Below are 18671 nucleotides of genomic sequence, written 5' to 3' on the forward strand. Positions count from 1 at the left end.
GTTTGGTTCTATATTCCTGGGAGAACTATGCGTTCATATATAAATAATTCCTTGGTCAAATTTCGCACAATTTGTTACCTTGTTTGACATTTTCAATTTTACGAAACCGCGTTGGCGCGCATTAGAATCAAAACAGTACCCAAATACCTGAAATACGACTCCTCAAATTTGTCGTTTCTGTTTGTTAGCAAGAAGAGCTGTGGAGTGTGGAGTAACTCTTGTGGAATTCAAGGGATTGGAATCACTTGAAATAAATTCACAAATGAAATCTTTTTGAGGTACACTAATGTGCCCCGGCACCCTGGTTGGGAACCACTGCTGTAATGGGTTTTGAGATCCATACATTAAGCGCACCGTGGTATAAGGCGCACGATCTATTTTGAGAAGAAAATTTTTTAAAGTTCGCCTTATGGTCAGTAAAATACGGTACGCGTATTAACATTCCACAAACGGTTACGAAGAACCCTGCAGCCTAAACGTTATTTAAGCCGATGTATTCCCCGATGGAACAGCGCGGAGAATGTGTTTTCGACGATATTAACAGCATGAAGTAGTAGTGATACACACGAGATCGTTAATCAACAAAACACCATTGATCAATCCTATGGAAGTAATTCTCGCTAAGCGTGATAAAATAACATCTTATGAGAACTCCTCCCACAATATCAGTTGTCCGGTGGCTAGAGAACCACGCGCGCTATGAAGGTTGTAAAAAAAATATTTGCTGCCTGGGCACAAATATTTTCTTTAGCCAACAGAAAGGTATGCGTACTATAGATTGCAAACAATATTCAGTTTTGCTCGTATGGAAGCACATCAAACTGATCCACGATTGCGGAGTCGAAATAAACTTATACTTGTGAATACATGGAATCAGTAGATCAGGCAAAACAATGAAACTCATTTACCGGAACTATTGAATGACTGCTTCGAGCATTGAGCTTTTCAACAGATATATCAAGGACAAGGTATCACTCAGAATGTTTAGGCCCTCCGGCTATCAAACTTAGTGTTGTGTTGAGGAATATAATCCCAGAAGATTCCACCTATACATGAATCTAACCATTCTGCCAGATTAGCAAATAATATTTTTGAAACTAAACTTCAGAATCACCATGAGCTCAAGTTTTAAGTGTATGAATTTAGGAATAACCGAACAGCATATCATTTTAACAAGAGTAATAATGAAAAACTCTTTGGATAACGAAAACAAAGTTTTTAGAGGAAACAACATAAAAAGCTTGGTGGCACATATTTACAGAATGATATAATACGGTATAGAAGCTCTGAATTCTCAAGACAATTACGTTGACAATGCCCATATGTTTTTCTCTCCACTCTCATCAAAAATTATATAGGCTGTATATATATATACAAATACAACATAATCGAACAAACAAAAGCAAGGTGTACAAACCCCAACAATCCACCGAAAGGCTGAAATTTCAGTGGTAAATATATTCCGATATACATTTGTTTTAATAACTGGGATATATCCGTTATATCAGACTTTTTATTAAATATAGAAACGGTTTTCATATTCTATCATACTGTACATGTTGATGCGGATTTCAATCAATTCTCATTGAGTTCTGGAAATGATTGCCCTTACTTCCGTACCGCATGATAGCGGAACATATCTGATACAACACTTTACAATAATTCTAGTAAAGAACTAAAATTATTATTTGAAAGAAACTAAATACTTTTAGAAAATGCATAACTGCATAAGCAGAATACATATTTTAGCCATTGAGTTTGTGAGCTGATAATCATTCATTCAGACATATTGAACGACTCAATCCACTGAAACACCAATAAAAAAAAGCTACATCATACAAGTTGACATGTGTAACATATGGTAAATTTTCTTACTCAATACCCATTTCTGGAAATGTACGAGTATTTGCTATTGATTACCGGTAATTATAGCAGGCTCGTATTAAACCTGTAATTTTCGTATTTATAAAATGTAACATAACACCAAAGGTTCAACCTTCGTATGTAAATATATAGTAGTTATTGTATTGCTTCTACCTGTTGTAGCTATTGGTACAACTTGGTAATTGTGAACCAATGTTGTAAGGGGAAATGAGTGTAAAACTAGTTTAAAAAATGCGCATACCTAGTCAGAATAAACTGTTCTATATTGCAATTTTGCTATGATCCGAATCCATGCAATATTTATTAGGTAGTTAGTAGTGTGGTCCTCGATATTGACGAATTCTGTGAATATTGCGATTGACCGGATGACGAGAAATGTGTGGCCTTAATCCCAGCAACCCTTCGTGTCTGATATGATTAGCATTGTGACTTGATGATAAATAGTCTATATAATCTTCGTCAGCAAAATCATCTTGCATGTCTCCATAAAATCTATTAAGCTGATTCTCTATGAATTGATTACTTTGAGAACGCCTTGAATTGAAGTCTGGCCTTGGACCCAATAGAGGGACAGTTTTGGTACCCATATGCGGTCTGATAATATTTTTCTCATCTGATGATAGACGATGACTTGGTTGGTGAATGCTGGTTAGATCTGGAAAATCAAGGTCAAAATAATCCTCACATATGATAGGTTTGACAAAGTGTTTTGGGTGTTGCTTCTTCAATAGTAATTTATTGGAAGATGTTCTGGAACGGCTATTCGATGGGATAAAATTTTGCTGTGATCGGCCTGCTCCTTGTGATCCACCTGCCCCGCTGTCTGGGTCATTATTTCCATGCTCACCTTTTTTGTGGTCTGAGCTGTATGATTCATGAAATCTTCTCTTTTGACCACTTGAAGATTGATGAATTCTATCAAAGTTGTTATCTTGGCTATTTCGAGATTGCTCACGAATGTAATCATATTTATCAGCATAAAACAGATCATCATCGTTATCATTAAAATCTGGATAACGTCTGTGCCTTGTAGAAAATTTATTGTAATCACTTGAGGATTCAGAATCTATATTTTTTGATGAATTTTCAGGGCGTGCATGTGGAAGTATACGATGTAACTTGTCATCAGAACTACCTTGTATGGAGTGGGGCTTCTTCAATGAACGATCCTCTGAAGAAGAACTCTCACTCCTCTCATCCTGGCCCTTTTCCCACTCCTTTAACCCAGCCTGCAATTGTGGGTTATTTTTGAAAGCCTCTGCTAGTGGTGCCAGAGATCCATTGTTGAGTGCCTGAAAAATTTTCTCTTCTACTTCCTGTCTAGTTTTAGTAATGCTAGAAGCATTTGCAGCAGAGTGTTCAACAGGTGCAGCATTGTCATTGGAATCATATTGTTCTCCTTGTTCTCTGTTTTGGATTCTATCTGTTCTTTCAGTTTGTCTTTCTGAATGAAAGCCTTCAGTTTCATAAGAGTTACTGAATGCTAAATCAGCCTCTACATCAGAGCTTAGTTTACCTATATGCTTGAGAAGATTACGCTTCCTTTCTCCACGTATTCCAATGAGAAGCCTTTGAAGTTTATCTTGGGCATTTATTTCTTCCAAAGTCATTTGTTTATTGCCACTGCTTTCTTTCAGTTGTTTGAGTGCATTCAAGATTCTTTGTTCCTGCTGGTCCAGTTTTTGTGCTCGTCTCTCTGCTAAGATATCAGCAGGGTTTAGTTGTGCAACACTTTCATTAGGATATCTAGAAGACATCTGTAAACGACGGGAAAGAATAATATTTTCTCGTTTCACTCGTTCAGCTTCAGCTCGTTTCTCCGTTTCAATCTTTTCTTTTTCCAGTCTTCGTTGCTCTTCCAGTTCCCTCAGTTCCTTAGCTTCACCTTCCAGCAATAGAGCTTCTGCCTTTGGTAAATCTTTATGCTGAGAGGGGTGGATTTTGCCAGGAGGGAGGGCTTGTCTTTCAATACTTATGTTTTGCTCTCCATAATATGCCCTAACTTTGCAGAAACGGATATTTCCCTTTAAAATTATTCGTACAACAAAAGAACTATGTTGGTAGAGCAGTTTGTCAGCTTCTGATGGTCTCATCATATTTTTGAAAGATGGAAAGTTTGTTATTTTATAGTAAATGTCGAAGAAATGTGACCTCATATATCTTAACCTATGATTTCTAGTTATCACATGATCCAGTATTTCAGCATGAAGTCCTCGATACTCGCACAATTCACAGAAATATCTGTGAGAAGCACCATTGGACCTTTGATATTCAGTTACATATTCTAAGCCAACAACAGGTTGCTTTTCGGAAAGTTGTTCAAACTTTTTCTGAATTTCAGCAACCTTTCCACCATGAGAAGGAACACTCGGCGGGTGGTTTCTATTTCTGAAAGCTAGAGTATTTTGTTTAAGTTTGTTAACATTCTTCAAATGTTTTTTGCCTATCAAATGAGTGTCAAGAACAATCTGTGAAGTACAACTGATATTGCACAAATCACAATAAAATTCAAATGGATCACCTTCTGCTTTCTTCTTTTTAGTTTCTGGTTCCCAGCCATCATGTTCATAATAATCACTATTATCATGTAGAGTTCGTCCATAAGATGGAGTGAATATCTTCAGTTCACTTTTTTGCTTCGATGGCTCTTCATAAAACTTACTTTTGTCAGATTGCAACAATTTAAGAAGATCACCAACGGCTTTCGGATGAGGTTTACTGCTTTTATTTTCTTCAGACTTTTCAGGTTTAACAAGAATCTCGGAGTCTGGTCTATTCCCAGTTCCAACATTTGAATAAGACTGTTTTTGTTTTTCATTGGAATTACCAGATTCTCTTCTTAATTTGCTTATCAACGCCTCAACTGCATGTTCATTCTCCATAATCCAAACTTTTTTAAACTATTCTACTAGTTGTTTCTAAGCTAAGTATACTGTTCAACACACAAGAAGGAAATAAAATATGTCATAGCCAGTTCGCACCGGTTCTATAGAACCGTCAAGGAATTTTATGAGATCAGCGAACTGGTTAGCTTTACTGATTACTGTCAATGTTCTGTTTGTAACAGAACCGGCTGAAAAATATGACTTTTGTGATGAAACCGGCTGACAAAAAATTTGAATCCCACCACTGGGCATAGCACATGACAAAATATTGCAATTTGAATTTCTTAGGAATGTTGTTTTAATGGTTGAAAACTTACTTGAAACACCAACTTTGCAGAATAACATCCCAATTGTCACATAATCTCGTTTAGAATTCTGTAGTCTGGTAGTTAGTAATTTAATATAGTGTACTGCAGCGAGTACATTGGGGTAATTACTACGTATCTCAATATTTTCACCAAGTATTGTTAATAGTGCATATTATTCGCCTGAAACAAGGTCGTTGCTCTAATTCATTTCCTTTATGATTTATTTCCCTTGCTCAGAGTTGCTTGTCTTTAACGTTCTTTGTTAGTTAGAAATTTGGTTTCATCACACATACTGTATTAAGGTTCTAAGTGTATTTTTCGTTATCTGGTTTTGGATCAATCGGATTGTGCAACTACAATATACAACATTTGGCATTCAATACAGTGTGTGCTCCATTGACCCCTGAAGGAGTCAAGATCGGAGTTACACTCTGTTAATGTGTGTTCAATAACACAGTACAGCAGTAGTGTGGACACGCAGATAGGGTAATACTAATAGCCCCCTATATTTTGTGAAATATTACATGTTATTAATATGAAAGGGTTAAATACATTATGATCCATAGTTAGACATTGCACAGTCGCTATACCTGTATACAGTACAAACAAAAAATGTTCCAATTAACAACTTTCTATATAGAAAATAACTTTAACCATCAATATAGAACGATAAGCAATAAATGACCGAATGATCAATACCGGTACCTCCTACTGTTCTAAAGTCAATTGAACAATGTTATTAGCCTCTAAATACCGGTACTGAAATACGGTAGTAATTCATTCACCATGTTTCCTTATAAGCAATCTTTGAAACATCTACTCGCAGATTGGCTTCACAATGCATGCAATGATCAAACGAAGTTTACATCAAAATATTTACAAACAATCCGATGAACCTTCCATGTTCACTTCGAAGTAATCCTGTGCAATACGGTAACAACCTTAATTCCTGTCCCCTGTCCGAGTAAATGGGGGGGTTTAATTGTATTCATTTTTTTCTGAATTTCGTATGTTATTTTTTTACTGGATAAAAAATAAACTCGATCAGGACATATATATCTTGCGAAGGACATTTTATGTCCTTTATGTCCATATTAAGCGATTTCTCGAGTATGATGGGAAAATTTGGGGGATAAAATGATAGAAAATAACAATTTCATTTTGCGTTACCTGGCGGATGTAAATTGAGCAATGAATTAATGATAAAAATCGATAATCAAAACCTTCTTTCAACCTTTAATTTTCTATGTAGATAAGATAACGTAGTCATAGATTCAGATTGAAACAAATAACCTTTCTTGCGTTTCTGCGCAGGTATTGTAACTATGTAGCTGAACATTTTATATTGGAACTGGTTGAAGTACATGACCTTAAATTATGATGAAAGTGGGGATGTCGTTGGATTTCATCAAATATGAAATATTTGTGATATATATGTAAATATGATATATATATATCGGTAAATATATAAAACCTTACATAATTGTTTTAATATAACGTTAACATATTTGACAAAATACTTGAATTCAAAATTTCAGCATGGGAAAATGCGAGAGTTGACCACGAGTTGAAAACGATTGTCGCTATACCCTTTATAGCCAGGAGGGTTCAAAGTGCTCTTACTGATTTCTCTGCGGATAACACAGCTTTGAGCCACCAAAGTTGAAATGCAGCAGGACTGGCGCTGGGCTGTTCTTCCTGGCCGGAGATTTCTTTGCGACAGAAAAGCTGCAGGTACCGTACTCAGGCTGGCTGGCCATTTCAAACAATCAACTTATGTCAAATATAGACATACTCACTGCAGATACTGAACTATTAGTCCTACAGAACCCTAACCTGAAACTACAAACCTTCAAATATGAAATCCCTTGGTTTTAGTGGTCTGTGTACCGTACTTCTAGAAATGAGTGCCAAAAGCCCCCGAAGGGGCCACGAGCCATAAAAACTTAAAAAGGTTGGGAGCCACAGCTTTAATTAGATGTCGCTGATCCTGATGAACAACGATGACCACGCCACGTCCTATCATAGGTAAACGTTCAAACAAATACCCGGTCCAACTTCACTGAGATATTCGGCAACAATGGATATATAAACACCTCGACGCTCCTTACGCTAAATTACACAACGGCTTTTAGCGGTGAAGCCACTCATCCCTAACTTCAACCCTACCAAACAATTTTCTGATATTGGTTTCAGCAATTCGACACAGAAAAATAATAAATACATTCATCCTTTTTATCATAGAAAAGCAATTTAAATTTCCAAATTATTTTTCCATAGAAATTTATTCTAATATAAAATGTACGGTAATGAAACATCTGAAATGCAAATAAGACGATAATTGCATTCACAAAGAAAGTACAACATGACCAGAAACAATAGGCATGAGGCCCGAAGTGGGAAATTTCGATGTTTCATGAAATGACCTGTGGTTAAAGCTTCCCACCATATTGCTTGGAACAGCACAAAGTAGGGGTATTGGATCCACACAAAGACAAAACCACTGCTGCTAAGAGCTATTACCAAATCAACAAAGTAAACTTAGACAACAGGTACAATACAAATGAACCAACTCTAATATATCATCCATGAGGAAGTTAGCATATAATTGGTAGTCCTCGAAAACATTCGATGCCAGGAATAAATAACCACTAGGCCTTGGAAACTTCAGATACAATAAATTTAGCTTCAAGCTTCAATAAAAAGACACTGAAAAGATGATAAAAATAGACAAATGCTATTGTTGATATAATCAAAAGTAATTTCGTTAATGATGCTGACACAGTGCAAATTAGTACCAAATATAACTTGTGTTATATAAACAATATACAAAAAACTTTTATAAACTCTTTACAATAGGGGATAATAATTTGCTCTCATTGAGCACACGCTTGTATGCGAAGTGATAAATATAACTCTTTGATTAGGCATTGTTCAAGTAAAAGAAACCACCACTGCATAAGATAACAGAATAATGAACTTGGAACAAAATCTGTGATGCCTGAGAAACGGGCTATTCATTAACAAAGAATAATCCATACATATCCATCATGATTTGACGCAGTACGCTGGTAGAGAAATAATTACAAATCAGACACATCATTTGTTTTTCTGTGTTTCAGCAGATGTTGACTCGTATTTCTTCGGATCAGTTTTCCTATGATTTGGAAGAAGTTGTTTGTCTTCAGTTTCATGGAGAACTGATACCTGTACAGTACATTCGTTAGCAAGATGTGATTATTTTTTTTTTTAAATGGACACTTATGTACAGGGCTGTGCAGCATGAATTTTTTATTGGTATTAAAGACGACTTCTAAGGAATTTACACATAATTTAAACGAATTTAAACATAATTTGAAGGCTAATTTTTAATAATAAATAGTGCACAATTCAAACTTGCCACAAAATGCCAGACCAATCACAACTAACAGCCAGCAACAATAAGATCAAATCGCAGAATTCAGGAATTAGTATCAAATTTATGAAATTAGACAAAAAATTTGTATAAGCCGTTATAAAATCACAACATTCCATTTCTTAACGAAGTCCCTCGAGATGGAGCCTATTTGGGAAGCCGATGGTCAACATTTGCTGGTGAATGGAGAACTATATCGAGAGTTGAGACTAAACACTATTCTTATTTACTTGGTCATTATTTAAAATGGTTGGCTCGACACTACCAAAGTTACATATATGTAGAGATTATAAAAATAGTGATGTCTCACATGAAGTGGCAGTGTGTCTCTTAGAAGCTGACATCGATATTCATTCATACCTTGATCTGAGAACGGACACCAACATAAAATCTGGAAGCAAAAAATTTTAAGTCAGAAGGTTCACTTAGTTACAACGAAGTTTAATTCAATTGAAATACTAGACAGAAGTGATACTAGAAGTGAGGAAGGACATCAGAATTGATTTCATAAACCTAATCTTTGAACTAGTACCTTTGAATTTCATACTTACAACATCACAGATGAAACCAAATGGGACCCAAGCTGGAAGCATTCCAGTAGAAAATGATGATATCTGAAATAAAAAATATTCGGTATTGCTTGACAGAGTACCAGAGACTTTCAGAATTGTACCAAATTCCATTGCAATTAGTTGATGATCAAAAAAATTTAAAACATAAGAAATACATTTTGTAATAGCAATATTAATAAGTTCGCAAAATATATATTGATACTGATAATCCCAATGTGGTCTATACTCTATAGCTGACATGGGCAATTCACGGCCCGGTCCATTGGGGAATTCAATCTGGCTCACCCGTTGCTGCCACAACTAAAGTAAAACCAAATTTTGATGTTTCAGCTAAAAAATAGCTCAAGAAATTTTTTGAGATTGCGATTAAATTTAGGTTTAGCATGAGGCTTATTGTTTTCCACTTTTGCTTTTGTAACACTGTAAATATTGATCATAATATTACTTTTTATGTCACACTTACATGGCCCGCCAGTCAAGGTGGGCAAAATTTTTGGCCCATGGTTTAAAAACCTTGCCGCCCACCCCTGCTCTATAGCGATATGACTAATAAGAATATCAGTTAAGGTAGCACAGGACAGAAAATAAAAGTGAAATGCTTTGCAGCTATGAAAAACAAGTCTTGAAAATCTTCACCTTTGCAAGAGATGTTTGACTATCAAAAGGTAAAAAAGATATTTCCACAACATCCAACCAACCAGCTGGTGTGTAAGCAAATATTTGCATCCAGTAATCCTGGTGTCTGACCTAAGGATTAAAATAGTAGAATTAAGGAGAAAAAAATTTAACCTACATTAATGATATTGTTATTAACAATAAATAAAACAATGTATAATAAATGAGTATTTACTGTTATTTTAGATTAATAATTGATAAACAAATAGCATATTCCTACTCTTTTGAACAAATCAAATATCTGACATCATCAGTAATCAGTAGTTTATTTTTTCACCACACATGAAATACACTAAATGCATACGGAATGTAAAAGGAAGCAAAAACGGATAATTGGAGGTGAAAGGAGTCGCGAAAACCAAAATTGGTTATCGAGCAGCGACACCTGAGCTAAAGTCTAATAAATGAATCATAAAACAATGAAAAAAGTCAAACAATGAATAAAAGAATATAAAGAAGTGAAAAATCGAGACGACCTGAATCCAAGAGACGCTCGAAACACAGAAAAGCAAAACCAAAAACGACTCCAAGCACATATGTGCGAGTAACTATGGGAACGGCAGCAGGAATGCAGTACGGTGCGATGACAGGATACCGAGCCGATATCGCAGCATTATGGAATTGATAGTTATTTAAACAGATTTTAAATATATCCCGGTAGGGATATTATGCCGATAACACGGCGTAATCATAGTTATAAATGTTTGCCAAGAGTTCAAATAAGATTGCAAGTGCTGGGGTAAGTCGAATCGTCATTAATACATTACAGATAAAAATTATTCTAATCTGTGAAAAACAGGTTAACTCAACAAAGTAGATGGGGGTAACAATAAATAGCGTTGTAAATTAGTAAGCATACCGCTTGGAATCGTTGAGAATATAGAAAGAACACGATATGTGTATGAACAGATGGATGAAATAACCACTGCAGCACTGAGTATCAACAGTGCTATATATATACAAATTTCGAAAATGCAACAAAGCACAATAATAATAAAGTGGTAAATATGATAGCTTTTTACAAAAATATATACGAGATAGTTATTAAATTGTATTTGGTGAGAGACCAATATCAAGGATCATGAGTGTAAAACTGTTGAAAGATACTGCTAACACTATACGATTAGGCTATGAGCAAAGTTGAATTACCATTGTATGACAAATGGCCATACAGCATAATATAGTGCAGAGCATGCACTATGGAAGTAGATGATAATAAAGAAGCAATTTAAATATTTACATGAAACATTCAGATTCACTTATTACAGGTACTGTCGACTCTGGGAGGTTGTGGACCTAGTCAAGTATTCTGCTGGCAGTGCCGAGGGAAAGTCAGTGAGCACATCAAACAGATGTGCTGGAGAAAGACAGGTAGGATGAAAGCATGAATTTTTTATATTTTATTTTGAAAGTAGCATATGTGGAGTCACGTAAACTTTGGGGAATGTTATTCCAAATTATTACGCCTTTGTATTTCAGGGAATTTTGAGATTTGCTCAGCGAAAAGCGAGGTACAAAAAGATTGGATTTGGTCGAAGAGCGTGTGTTGTGTTCATGCACAGAGGTAAGCGAAACAAAATAATTGTCGAACGCTGTGGGCAAGTAATTATTCTGAAATTGGTGCATAACTTTGGCAATCTCTAGAGTATAAATGTCGGATAGTTTCAACACCCTGGTTTTATGGTAAAGGGTGTTTAAGTTTGTACGAATAGACGCTCTGGAGAGAGTTCTAACAGCTTTATTCTGTAAGACCTCCAATTTGTGAATGTTGGTTTGTGTTGCAGAGCCCCATGCAGTTATAGCATATTGGATGTGGGATTGAAAAAGAGCAAAATAAATGGTTCGCAGGGTAGCATCCTGCACATAATGCCTAAGTTTTCCCAAAATCCCAACAGACCTTGACAATTTCTTGTGCATCTCGGTAATATGAGTGTTCCATTTTAAGTTACTATCTATATAGAGCCCGAGATATTTAAAGGATTGAACAACTTCCAAAGCAACCCCCCTGATTTTGATTAACATGTTGGAATGTTTTTTAATTGATTTAGGACTGAATAGCATGACTTTAGATTTTTTTACGTTCACAGTGAGTTTGTTGCATAACATCCACTCAATTATTTTATCTATTTCAGTGTTCATAGTATTTTGGAGCGTGGTTGAATCTTTGGCACTGGCAAGCAAGCAAGCGTCATCGGCGAAGAGTTTTGTTAAAAGATTCGAACAGTTCGACAAATCATTTATGAAAAGTAAGAAAGCCAATGGTCCAATGACCGAACCTTGGACAATTCCACAGTGGATGGGCAACATCGGAGACCTATGACATCCTACTTCAACAAACTGTGATCGACCACTCAGGTAATTACATAATAGTTTGCATGCGTTACCTCTAAAACCACAGTGTGTCAACTTTTGGACAAGAATTTGATGATCAACTGTGTCAAAGGCCTTCTTTAAATCCAGGAATGCACAACAGACAGACTCCCCTTTATCAATTTTTTCATAGATAAATGAAATAAGATCTAGGATGGCATGGGAAGTCGAGTGATTGGATTGAAATCCGAATTGGCATTTGTCGATCAGATTGAATTTGTTACAGAAGTTGAGCATTCTTTTATAGACTAATTTTTCCAGGACGATGCCAATACAGGGTAGAATTGAAATTGGCCTATAATTTGAAGGATTATTTTTGTTGCCACTTTTGAAGATGGGTATTACCCTAGCAATCTTCAGAGCGGAGGGAAAAATTCCTAAACTAAATGATAGATTAAAGAAATGACTCAAAGCTGGGGATATGCTGTCTGCGACTAATTTTAAGAAAAAAGAAGGAATATTATCATGCCCAACTGCTTTGCCTTTTTTCAGGTTCATTATTACTTGGTGAACTTCTAGAGGTGTTGATGGCTCCAGAAAAAACGAATTCTGTGTAGGAGCACCCAAAAAGGCTTTGAAAGATTTCGTACTGTGTGGGACATTATCGGCAAGTCTCTTTCCTACGGATGAAAAAAATTTATTAAATTCAACGGATATCGCGACAGGGTCTGAGACTATGGTACCATTTTCAAGCTTCAGTTCCGAGATAGTGGTTTCATCATTGGACCTTACTTTGATGATGTCATTTATAGTTTTCCAAGTGCGTTTAACATCGCCTCTGTTGTTCTCTAGGATGTTATGGTAATACATTTGTTTTGATCTCCTCTGCAAATGTGTCAAAATATTTTTATATTTTTTAAAGTGGAGACGCTGGGATAAATTTCCCTTCAGGAACTTACTTTTGAACATCTTGTTCTTATGTTTAATGGAATTACGAATTCCTTTAGTAATCCAAGGTTTGGAATAAAATTTGTTTTCTCTACGAGAAAATGGTTTTAATGGGGCATGCTTATTGATTAACCACTTGAAGTGACTAAGAAAAGTATCAAATGAGCTATTGAAGTTTACTTCAGATAATATAACACTAGTGTAATTATTACACATTGACTCAACTTCTAGCCTGAACGAGTCAGCACAAAATTTAGTCATGTCCCGTTTCATGCGAGTGTTTGTTTTAACGTTACTATTAGTTGCTGGTATTGTGCACATTATGGGAAAGTGGTCGGTGAGATCACTGAGCAAAATAAATGACGAAGTGCGGGAATCTATGATATTAGTGTAGATGTGGTCAATTAATGTGTGGGAGGTTGAGGTCACTCTGGTTGGTTTGGTGATAAGTGGACATATGAAATTGGACATTAGCATATCAAGATACTTGGTAGTAGGATTGTCACAAGAATTAAAAAGATTTATATTAAAGTCGCCTAATATAATAAATTGCTTTTTAGCCATCGCCAGCTTCTCAAATAAACAAGACATTGCTGTGGTGAATGATGGTATATTATTTTTTGGATGTCTATATATTACACCGACAACAAGATTTTGAATTTTTGAGGTTGGTTGGAAATATTTGAGTTCGATCCACAAGTCCTCACAGTTTGGGAGGCAAAGGCTGAAGTCAGTGCATAAATGAAAGTTTAGATTGTCCCTAATATAAAAACCAACACCGCCTGCGCGAGTAGAGGAGGGAGCATGAATGAAAGTGTAACCAGAGATATCAATATTGACAACAGCAGTTTCACTCATGATCCTAGTCTCGCTTAGAGCAATAATTTGAGGTGGAATACAAAAATTTGAAATTAGCTCAACTAGATTATCGGCATATTTTGCCAATGATCTGATGTTATGGTGCAATATAATAAAGTCTGTTGCTAGAAAACTTGAAGTTACTCTATTGATATTGGATATTTCAAGGTATCGACTTGCAATAGAAGGAATTTCGGGATGAAAATTGGTTGATTCCCAGGTAGGATAAGGATCACTCATAGATGAGGAATGCTAATGGATTCGAATTAGATAACATTAGGTTGGTTGAGGCGAGGGGGGCAAAGTCATTAGATGGGCTATTCCAATGGGGACTGAAGTTATTTAAACCAATAACATGATAGAATAATTTACTAGGATATGGCAGTAAAAAATTAAATGGACTCATCTTATTTTATCAAGATCTTCATCTTCAGTTATGGATAAAGTGTTAGTGTCTTTGTTCTTTTTTATCAGCACTTTGCCATTTGATGTCCATAGGAAGGCGTAACCACATTGTCTTTTGAGAATTTTCGCTTTGTAAAATAAGTTCTTGTTTTTGTCGGTCAAATTCTCAACAACAAATGCTTTAGATAGGTTCCTTATGGATGTTGAATTGGTAGCGGTTTTGATCAAGTGACGATTTTTGAGAATTTTAGCTCTGATTTTGCGATTGGTAAATTTTGCGACAATCGGTTTATGGATGTTGGAATTTCGCGTTGGACAACGATGTGTTACAGAGATGTCAGATGGTTTGATGTCCACGTGGATGATCTTTCCAATTTCTGTTATCAATTTGTCGGTGTCCTCATTTTCATTAGGTGCGATGCCATGAAATTCTAGATTATCCAATCTAGATCGGCGCTCTTGTTCCTCAATTTTTTCTGTGGCATAGTATAATTCTTCCTCCAAGTCATAGACCAACTCTTCTAGATCTCTTATTTTTTTGCCATAGAGCATAAGTTTGTCATCTGTTATTTTTTGCTTGGCAATAATCTCATCATATTTTGTTGATTGAAAACTTTGAGATTCTTTAATAGAAGCTAGATCTTGTTTTATTTCTTTTAGAGACACCATTTGGTCCTCCATACATTCTTTTAGCCCAGGACTCATAGGCAGGTATTCAGAGGTGAAGTTCGCGGAGTTGAAGTTTTCGGCAAGGCATTTGGCAATTAAAGATGGTAATTGGTCTACTATATTTCTTTGTATTGCCTCCTGGAGATTCATCTGGAAGTTAGCTTGCCCCTCCTGTTGTTGCGTTAAGGGGCCAATTGGTGAAAGGCCAGGATCCGGGAGACTCCTGGTCAGGCATTGCTTGGGCTGCGAAGCCATGTTGTTATAGATGATTGACTTATATGCTGGAATTGATGTTGAAGTACACAGTGATGATTCAGTTAGACTATTCTGCTAGTTTTAGGTTAGTTTTTAAAACCTGTAGATCTTAATTATACAGCGAATCATGATCATAATATATATTGCATAATTATATGCAGTTTAGTATGACACAGTAACACAATTTGCATGTTCAGTCATTTTTGCTGAAGATTCGTTACCTTATTTACAAAGTATTCAGAGGGATGTTCTGTTTCGTTTAGTTTTCCAACTACATTCATCATTTCTTCAATACATTGTTCTGGATCTCCTTCAACTTTCCAACTAAAAATGATCAATGATTACTAAATTCTAGAAAGCACAATCCCCTCTAACAATCAGTAGGCCTATTGATTTAGCAGAATTATGAGTACTCATCAAATACTGAAATATCAATTCACAAACACTGGAATATTTTATTACCGTACTGCTAAAGATGGAAAACTTCATTTAAATTTAATATCGAGTAGAATATTTATTGATTTATATAAAAAGACTTTGTCATTATCAATTATCATTAGTGTAGTAAAGAGATGTTTTCCATAAAACCCCTGAATAATAAATAGTGCACAATTCATACTTGCCACAAAGTGTCAGACCAATCTCAACTAACAGCCAGAAAAAATAAGATCGAATCGCGAAATTTAGGAACTAGGCTAGTATTAAATTTATGACATTGAACAAAAATAATACAGTTATAGCAAAGCTAAGTTCAAAAATATCACCTTTCAGTGTATGTATGAAGTGTTTTTGACCCTGGCATCCATGTTCCAGGTCTGAGAAAGCTCTTCACAGGCGCTTGCAATTGCGCAGGGAAACAGGGCATCTTGCAGTCTTTAATGCAATTCTACTAAGAGCACTAGCCTAACTAGATCTATCAACGCAATTCAAGTCATAAGACTGTAAACATATTTAGGTCTTGGTACGGTAATTTCAGGAAAAAACACGTTCCTGTTCTAAATACTGAAATAACAGAATAAAGAATGGTGTAACAATTCGTGTCTCTGCAGTTAGCGAACAGTTTCCTTCTATACACTGTCTGTTGTACTATGCAATTAGTCTTGGACAAACCGTAATGTCGGGGTCCTGTTTTGTCAGCTGATTGTGATTTCTTGGCCACCACCCGCCACTTTTCCCAAAACTGTTTTCGCTTCTCTGCATTTCCCCACAACGCTGCAATGACAAATGAATCCGCGCTCGCGCAGTTTTGCGAGAGAAGACTTTTAAGCAATTGACCCTTGACCCAGCAATGATCGAGAACGTAAATTTGGGATACCGAACAACACACAAATCGCCTACTTATATACACCCTAAAGACTGCAACACCTGCTTACTGCTAATATACCTCTTTTTCTCAGCTAATATAACTGTTGAGATTTTTCATACCTCTCCATGTCATAAACCTCTAAAATGTAAAATGCTTTTGGAGTGAAAGCCTACCCAACACCCTCATCCATTGGGGTATCGTAATTCTGCAAGACAAAGCTTGAAACTCAAAAAAATGCTCCCAGAAACAAACAGAAAAAAACATGAAAAATGCTTTTCAAATCCAGTGTTATAGGTGTAACAGTAATTCACTAAGCATAAGAAGCAAAACACCAGCGGATAACTACAATGGAAATGAATATAATGTAAAGATATGTTAAAAACTGACATTTTACTATAGAAGAATTGCATCGATACTTGAATCAAGTCTTGCCAGGACACTATAACTGAAGTAACACAACCAGTCGATGCTCGGTAATAGGCATTCGAGATATTCACTGGTATGCAGAAAACCAAATGATAGCAGTCTAAACAAGAATGCCATATCTATATGAATGGTCATGAAATAGTAAAATTACCGGTAATCAAAATTCCTCATTCAACCAATAAGAATAGACAGTATCTAAGCCGATTTGAAAACCATTTATATTATATTTAAGCAATCCTCAGATTACGTGGAGAAGATGGCATAACAAGATACAGAACATAAAATAAAGGAACACACAATGATAAACTGTTCACAATAGTAATCAACAATTAAAATGACAATTAATGAAAGCGAGGCAAAAATGGGTTGCACATTTGGTCTCATACAATCTACCATAGTCCGAGTTACATTCAACTTAACACAACTATTCCGATTGAGACAAATTTAGGGTGCAAATCAATGAAACATATTTTGTACCTACTACATAAGTAAATTCTTTAAGTGCGTAGTATAATGTTGTATCAGAGCTCATCTGAAAGTGAGGAGTACATCAAAATCATTCCACATCATGTTAAATATTAAACACCAATTCAGAATCAAAAAACTATAATAATTAATAACGATATCATTAATAACACTGGTTAACTGATTAGCTTTGGTCAACTAGAAATACATTTAATTTAAAGAATTAGGTGAGACGAATAAACCAACATTTATATAAATATCTAACGTTTAATAAAATATTTATTTGAAATTAAACAAAAGTTATATGTTGAACTGATTTGTTTTACCAGAACTCTGTACATTGATTAATGTTAAATTTCCATGATACAATGACATATATGTAAACCAGGTTCATACATTTTTGTGGTATTTGTATCTATATTCAAATAGAAGTGGTAAGAAGTCCTCTCGAAGATGTCAAATTTTTGTATACAATCTGCACGTAACATTTAGTGGATTCATGGCTGTGCATGCTTAGCTTGTATTGCAATGAAAGAATGCTTAGATAGATACACACAAGGCAAACCCCACTAAGTCTAAAAATTGAAATTGCAACTATCATTGGATGAAGGCAGACTTGCTCAATCACTTGATAATCTTTGTAGCAAAATATGTAGCAACAGGAACAAGAATAATTAGCGGCATCATGTTCTTTATTTTACCTAATACATTTCGTCCTCTGTGCAGTCTTCCGTTCGATGCCCGAACACTAAGAAGAGTAAATAGGGAATTTTAGAAGACATATATAATGATGAACTCGATAGTTTTGAAGAAATATATACAAAAAAGGGACCTCCTGAAGTATGCGCACCAAGTTGGCGCACAACCTGAACTCAGGTCGTGTACCGGGTTAGGGTTCAGGTTATGCGACATCTTGGTGCACATACTTCAGGAGCACCCAAAAAAGAATATTATACAAAATAGCAAAGAACATATTATTCTCTCAGTTATAGAATGTACACACGAATACACTACATACAAATTAAACATGTTAGAGTCAATAATATAATCAAACTACAGTCAAACAAAACAATAAATAGCAAATTTGAGATCAAGATTGAATGTTAATTTGGGCAAAACCTCAAGAAGCATAGACTGAATGTTGCAGCATAGACTGAATGTCGCACACAGCAAATTGTAAAAAATGGATCTTTATTACAATATATATAATAATAAATGACATGTCATTATCATATTTTGACAACAAATCCATTTTAGGAAGATAAATATGTGGCATAACAATTTGGTGCT

General features: G+C 35.5%; 4 protein-coding genes across 7 annotated transcripts in view; 1 reads left to right on the forward strand and 3 right to left on the reverse strand.

The window, feature by feature from the left end:
• Positions 1-1110: 1110 nt before the first annotated feature.
• Positions 1111-4836, reverse strand: LOC144425739 (uncharacterized). Its single transcript, XM_078115304.1, has one exon. The coding sequence runs from the start codon at positions 4764-4766 to the stop codon at positions 2196-2198; it is 2571 nt and encodes an 856-aa protein (XP_077971430.1). The 5' UTR covers positions 4767-4836; the 3' UTR covers positions 1111-2195.
• A 2473-nt stretch (positions 4837-7309) lies between these two features.
• Positions 7310-16366, reverse strand: LOC120345604 (uncharacterized). The gene is made up of 6 exons (XM_039415125.2): positions 15949-16366; positions 15406-15508; positions 9701-9811; positions 9044-9106; positions 8803-8883; positions 7310-8284 (listed from the first exon to the last, which is right to left on the reverse strand). The coding sequence occupies exons 1-6, from the start codon at positions 16047-16049 to the stop codon at positions 8177-8179; spliced, it is 567 nt and encodes a 188-aa protein (XP_039271059.2). The 5' UTR covers positions 16050-16366; the 3' UTR covers positions 7310-8176.
• Positions 10393-13680, forward strand: LOC120347251 (uncharacterized). 2 transcript variants are annotated; one of them, XR_013477601.1, is made up of 6 exons: positions 10393-10478; positions 11008-11110; positions 11219-11303; positions 11872-12094; positions 12602-12910; positions 13558-13680. XR_013477601.1 is itself a non-coding variant. In XM_039417161.2 (5 exons), the coding sequence occupies exons 1-4, from the start codon at positions 10408-10410 to the stop codon at positions 12057-12059; spliced, it is 447 nt and encodes a 148-aa protein (XP_039273095.2). In that variant the 5' UTR covers positions 10393-10407; the 3' UTR covers positions 12060-12094; positions 12602-13097. The 2 variants fall into 2 exon arrangements, 1 of the variants encoding a protein (XP_039273095.2); XM_039417161.2 differs by lacking the exon at positions 13558-13680 and having other exon boundaries at positions 12602-13097.
• A 343-nt stretch (positions 16367-16709) lies between the features above and the next one.
• The window catches only part of LOC120345352 (uncharacterized), a 43182-nt gene continuing 41220 nt past the window's right edge, over positions 16710-18671 (reverse strand). For all 3 annotated transcript variants that reach the window (XM_039414774.2, XM_078114945.1, XM_039414773.2), the window contains one exon: positions 16710-18129. In XM_039414774.2, the coding sequence (XP_039270708.2) occupies positions 18083-18129 (47 nt within the window). In that variant the 3' untranslated portion in view covers positions 16710-18082. The remainder of the gene's footprint in view (positions 18130-18671) is intronic.

Source organism: Styela clava, chromosome 8 (genome assembly GCF_964204865.1).
Source record: "Styela clava chromosome 8, kaStyClav1.hap1.2, whole genome shotgun sequence".
Lineage (NCBI taxonomy): Eukaryota > Metazoa > Chordata > Ascidiacea > Stolidobranchia > Styelidae > Styela > Styela clava.

Excerpts from the sequence above, each read along its gene's own strand:
- LOC144425739 (XM_078115304.1), bottom strand. The coding sequence starts at position 4,766 with ATGGAGAATGAACATGCAGTTGAGGCGTTGATAAGCAAATTAAGAAGA.
- LOC120347251 (XM_039417161.2), top strand. The coding sequence starts at position 10,408 with ATGCCGATAACACGGCGTAATCATAGTTATAAATGTTTGCCAAGAGTT. Across the intron at positions 10,479-11,007 it reads ATAAGATTGCAAGTGCTGGG|GTACTGTCGACTCTGGGAGG; the intron begins GTAAGTCGAATC and ends CACTTATTACAG. Across the intron at positions 11,111-11,218 it reads GATGTGCTGGAGAAAGACAG|GGAATTTTGAGATTTGCTCA; the intron begins GTAGGATGAAAG and ends TTTGTATTTCAG.
- LOC120345604 (XM_039415125.2), bottom strand. The coding sequence starts at position 16,049 with ATGCCCTGTTTCCCTGCGCAATTGCAAGCGCCTGTGAAGAGCTTTCTC. Across the intron at positions 9,812-15,405 it reads CTGAATACTTTGTAAATAAG|GTCAGACACCAGGATTACTG; the intron begins GTAACGAATCTT and ends TTTAATCCTTAG. Across the intron at positions 8,884-9,043 it reads TTGGTTTCATCTGTGATGTT|ATTTTATGTTGGTGTCCGTT; the intron begins GTAAGTATGAAA and ends TTTTGCTTCCAG.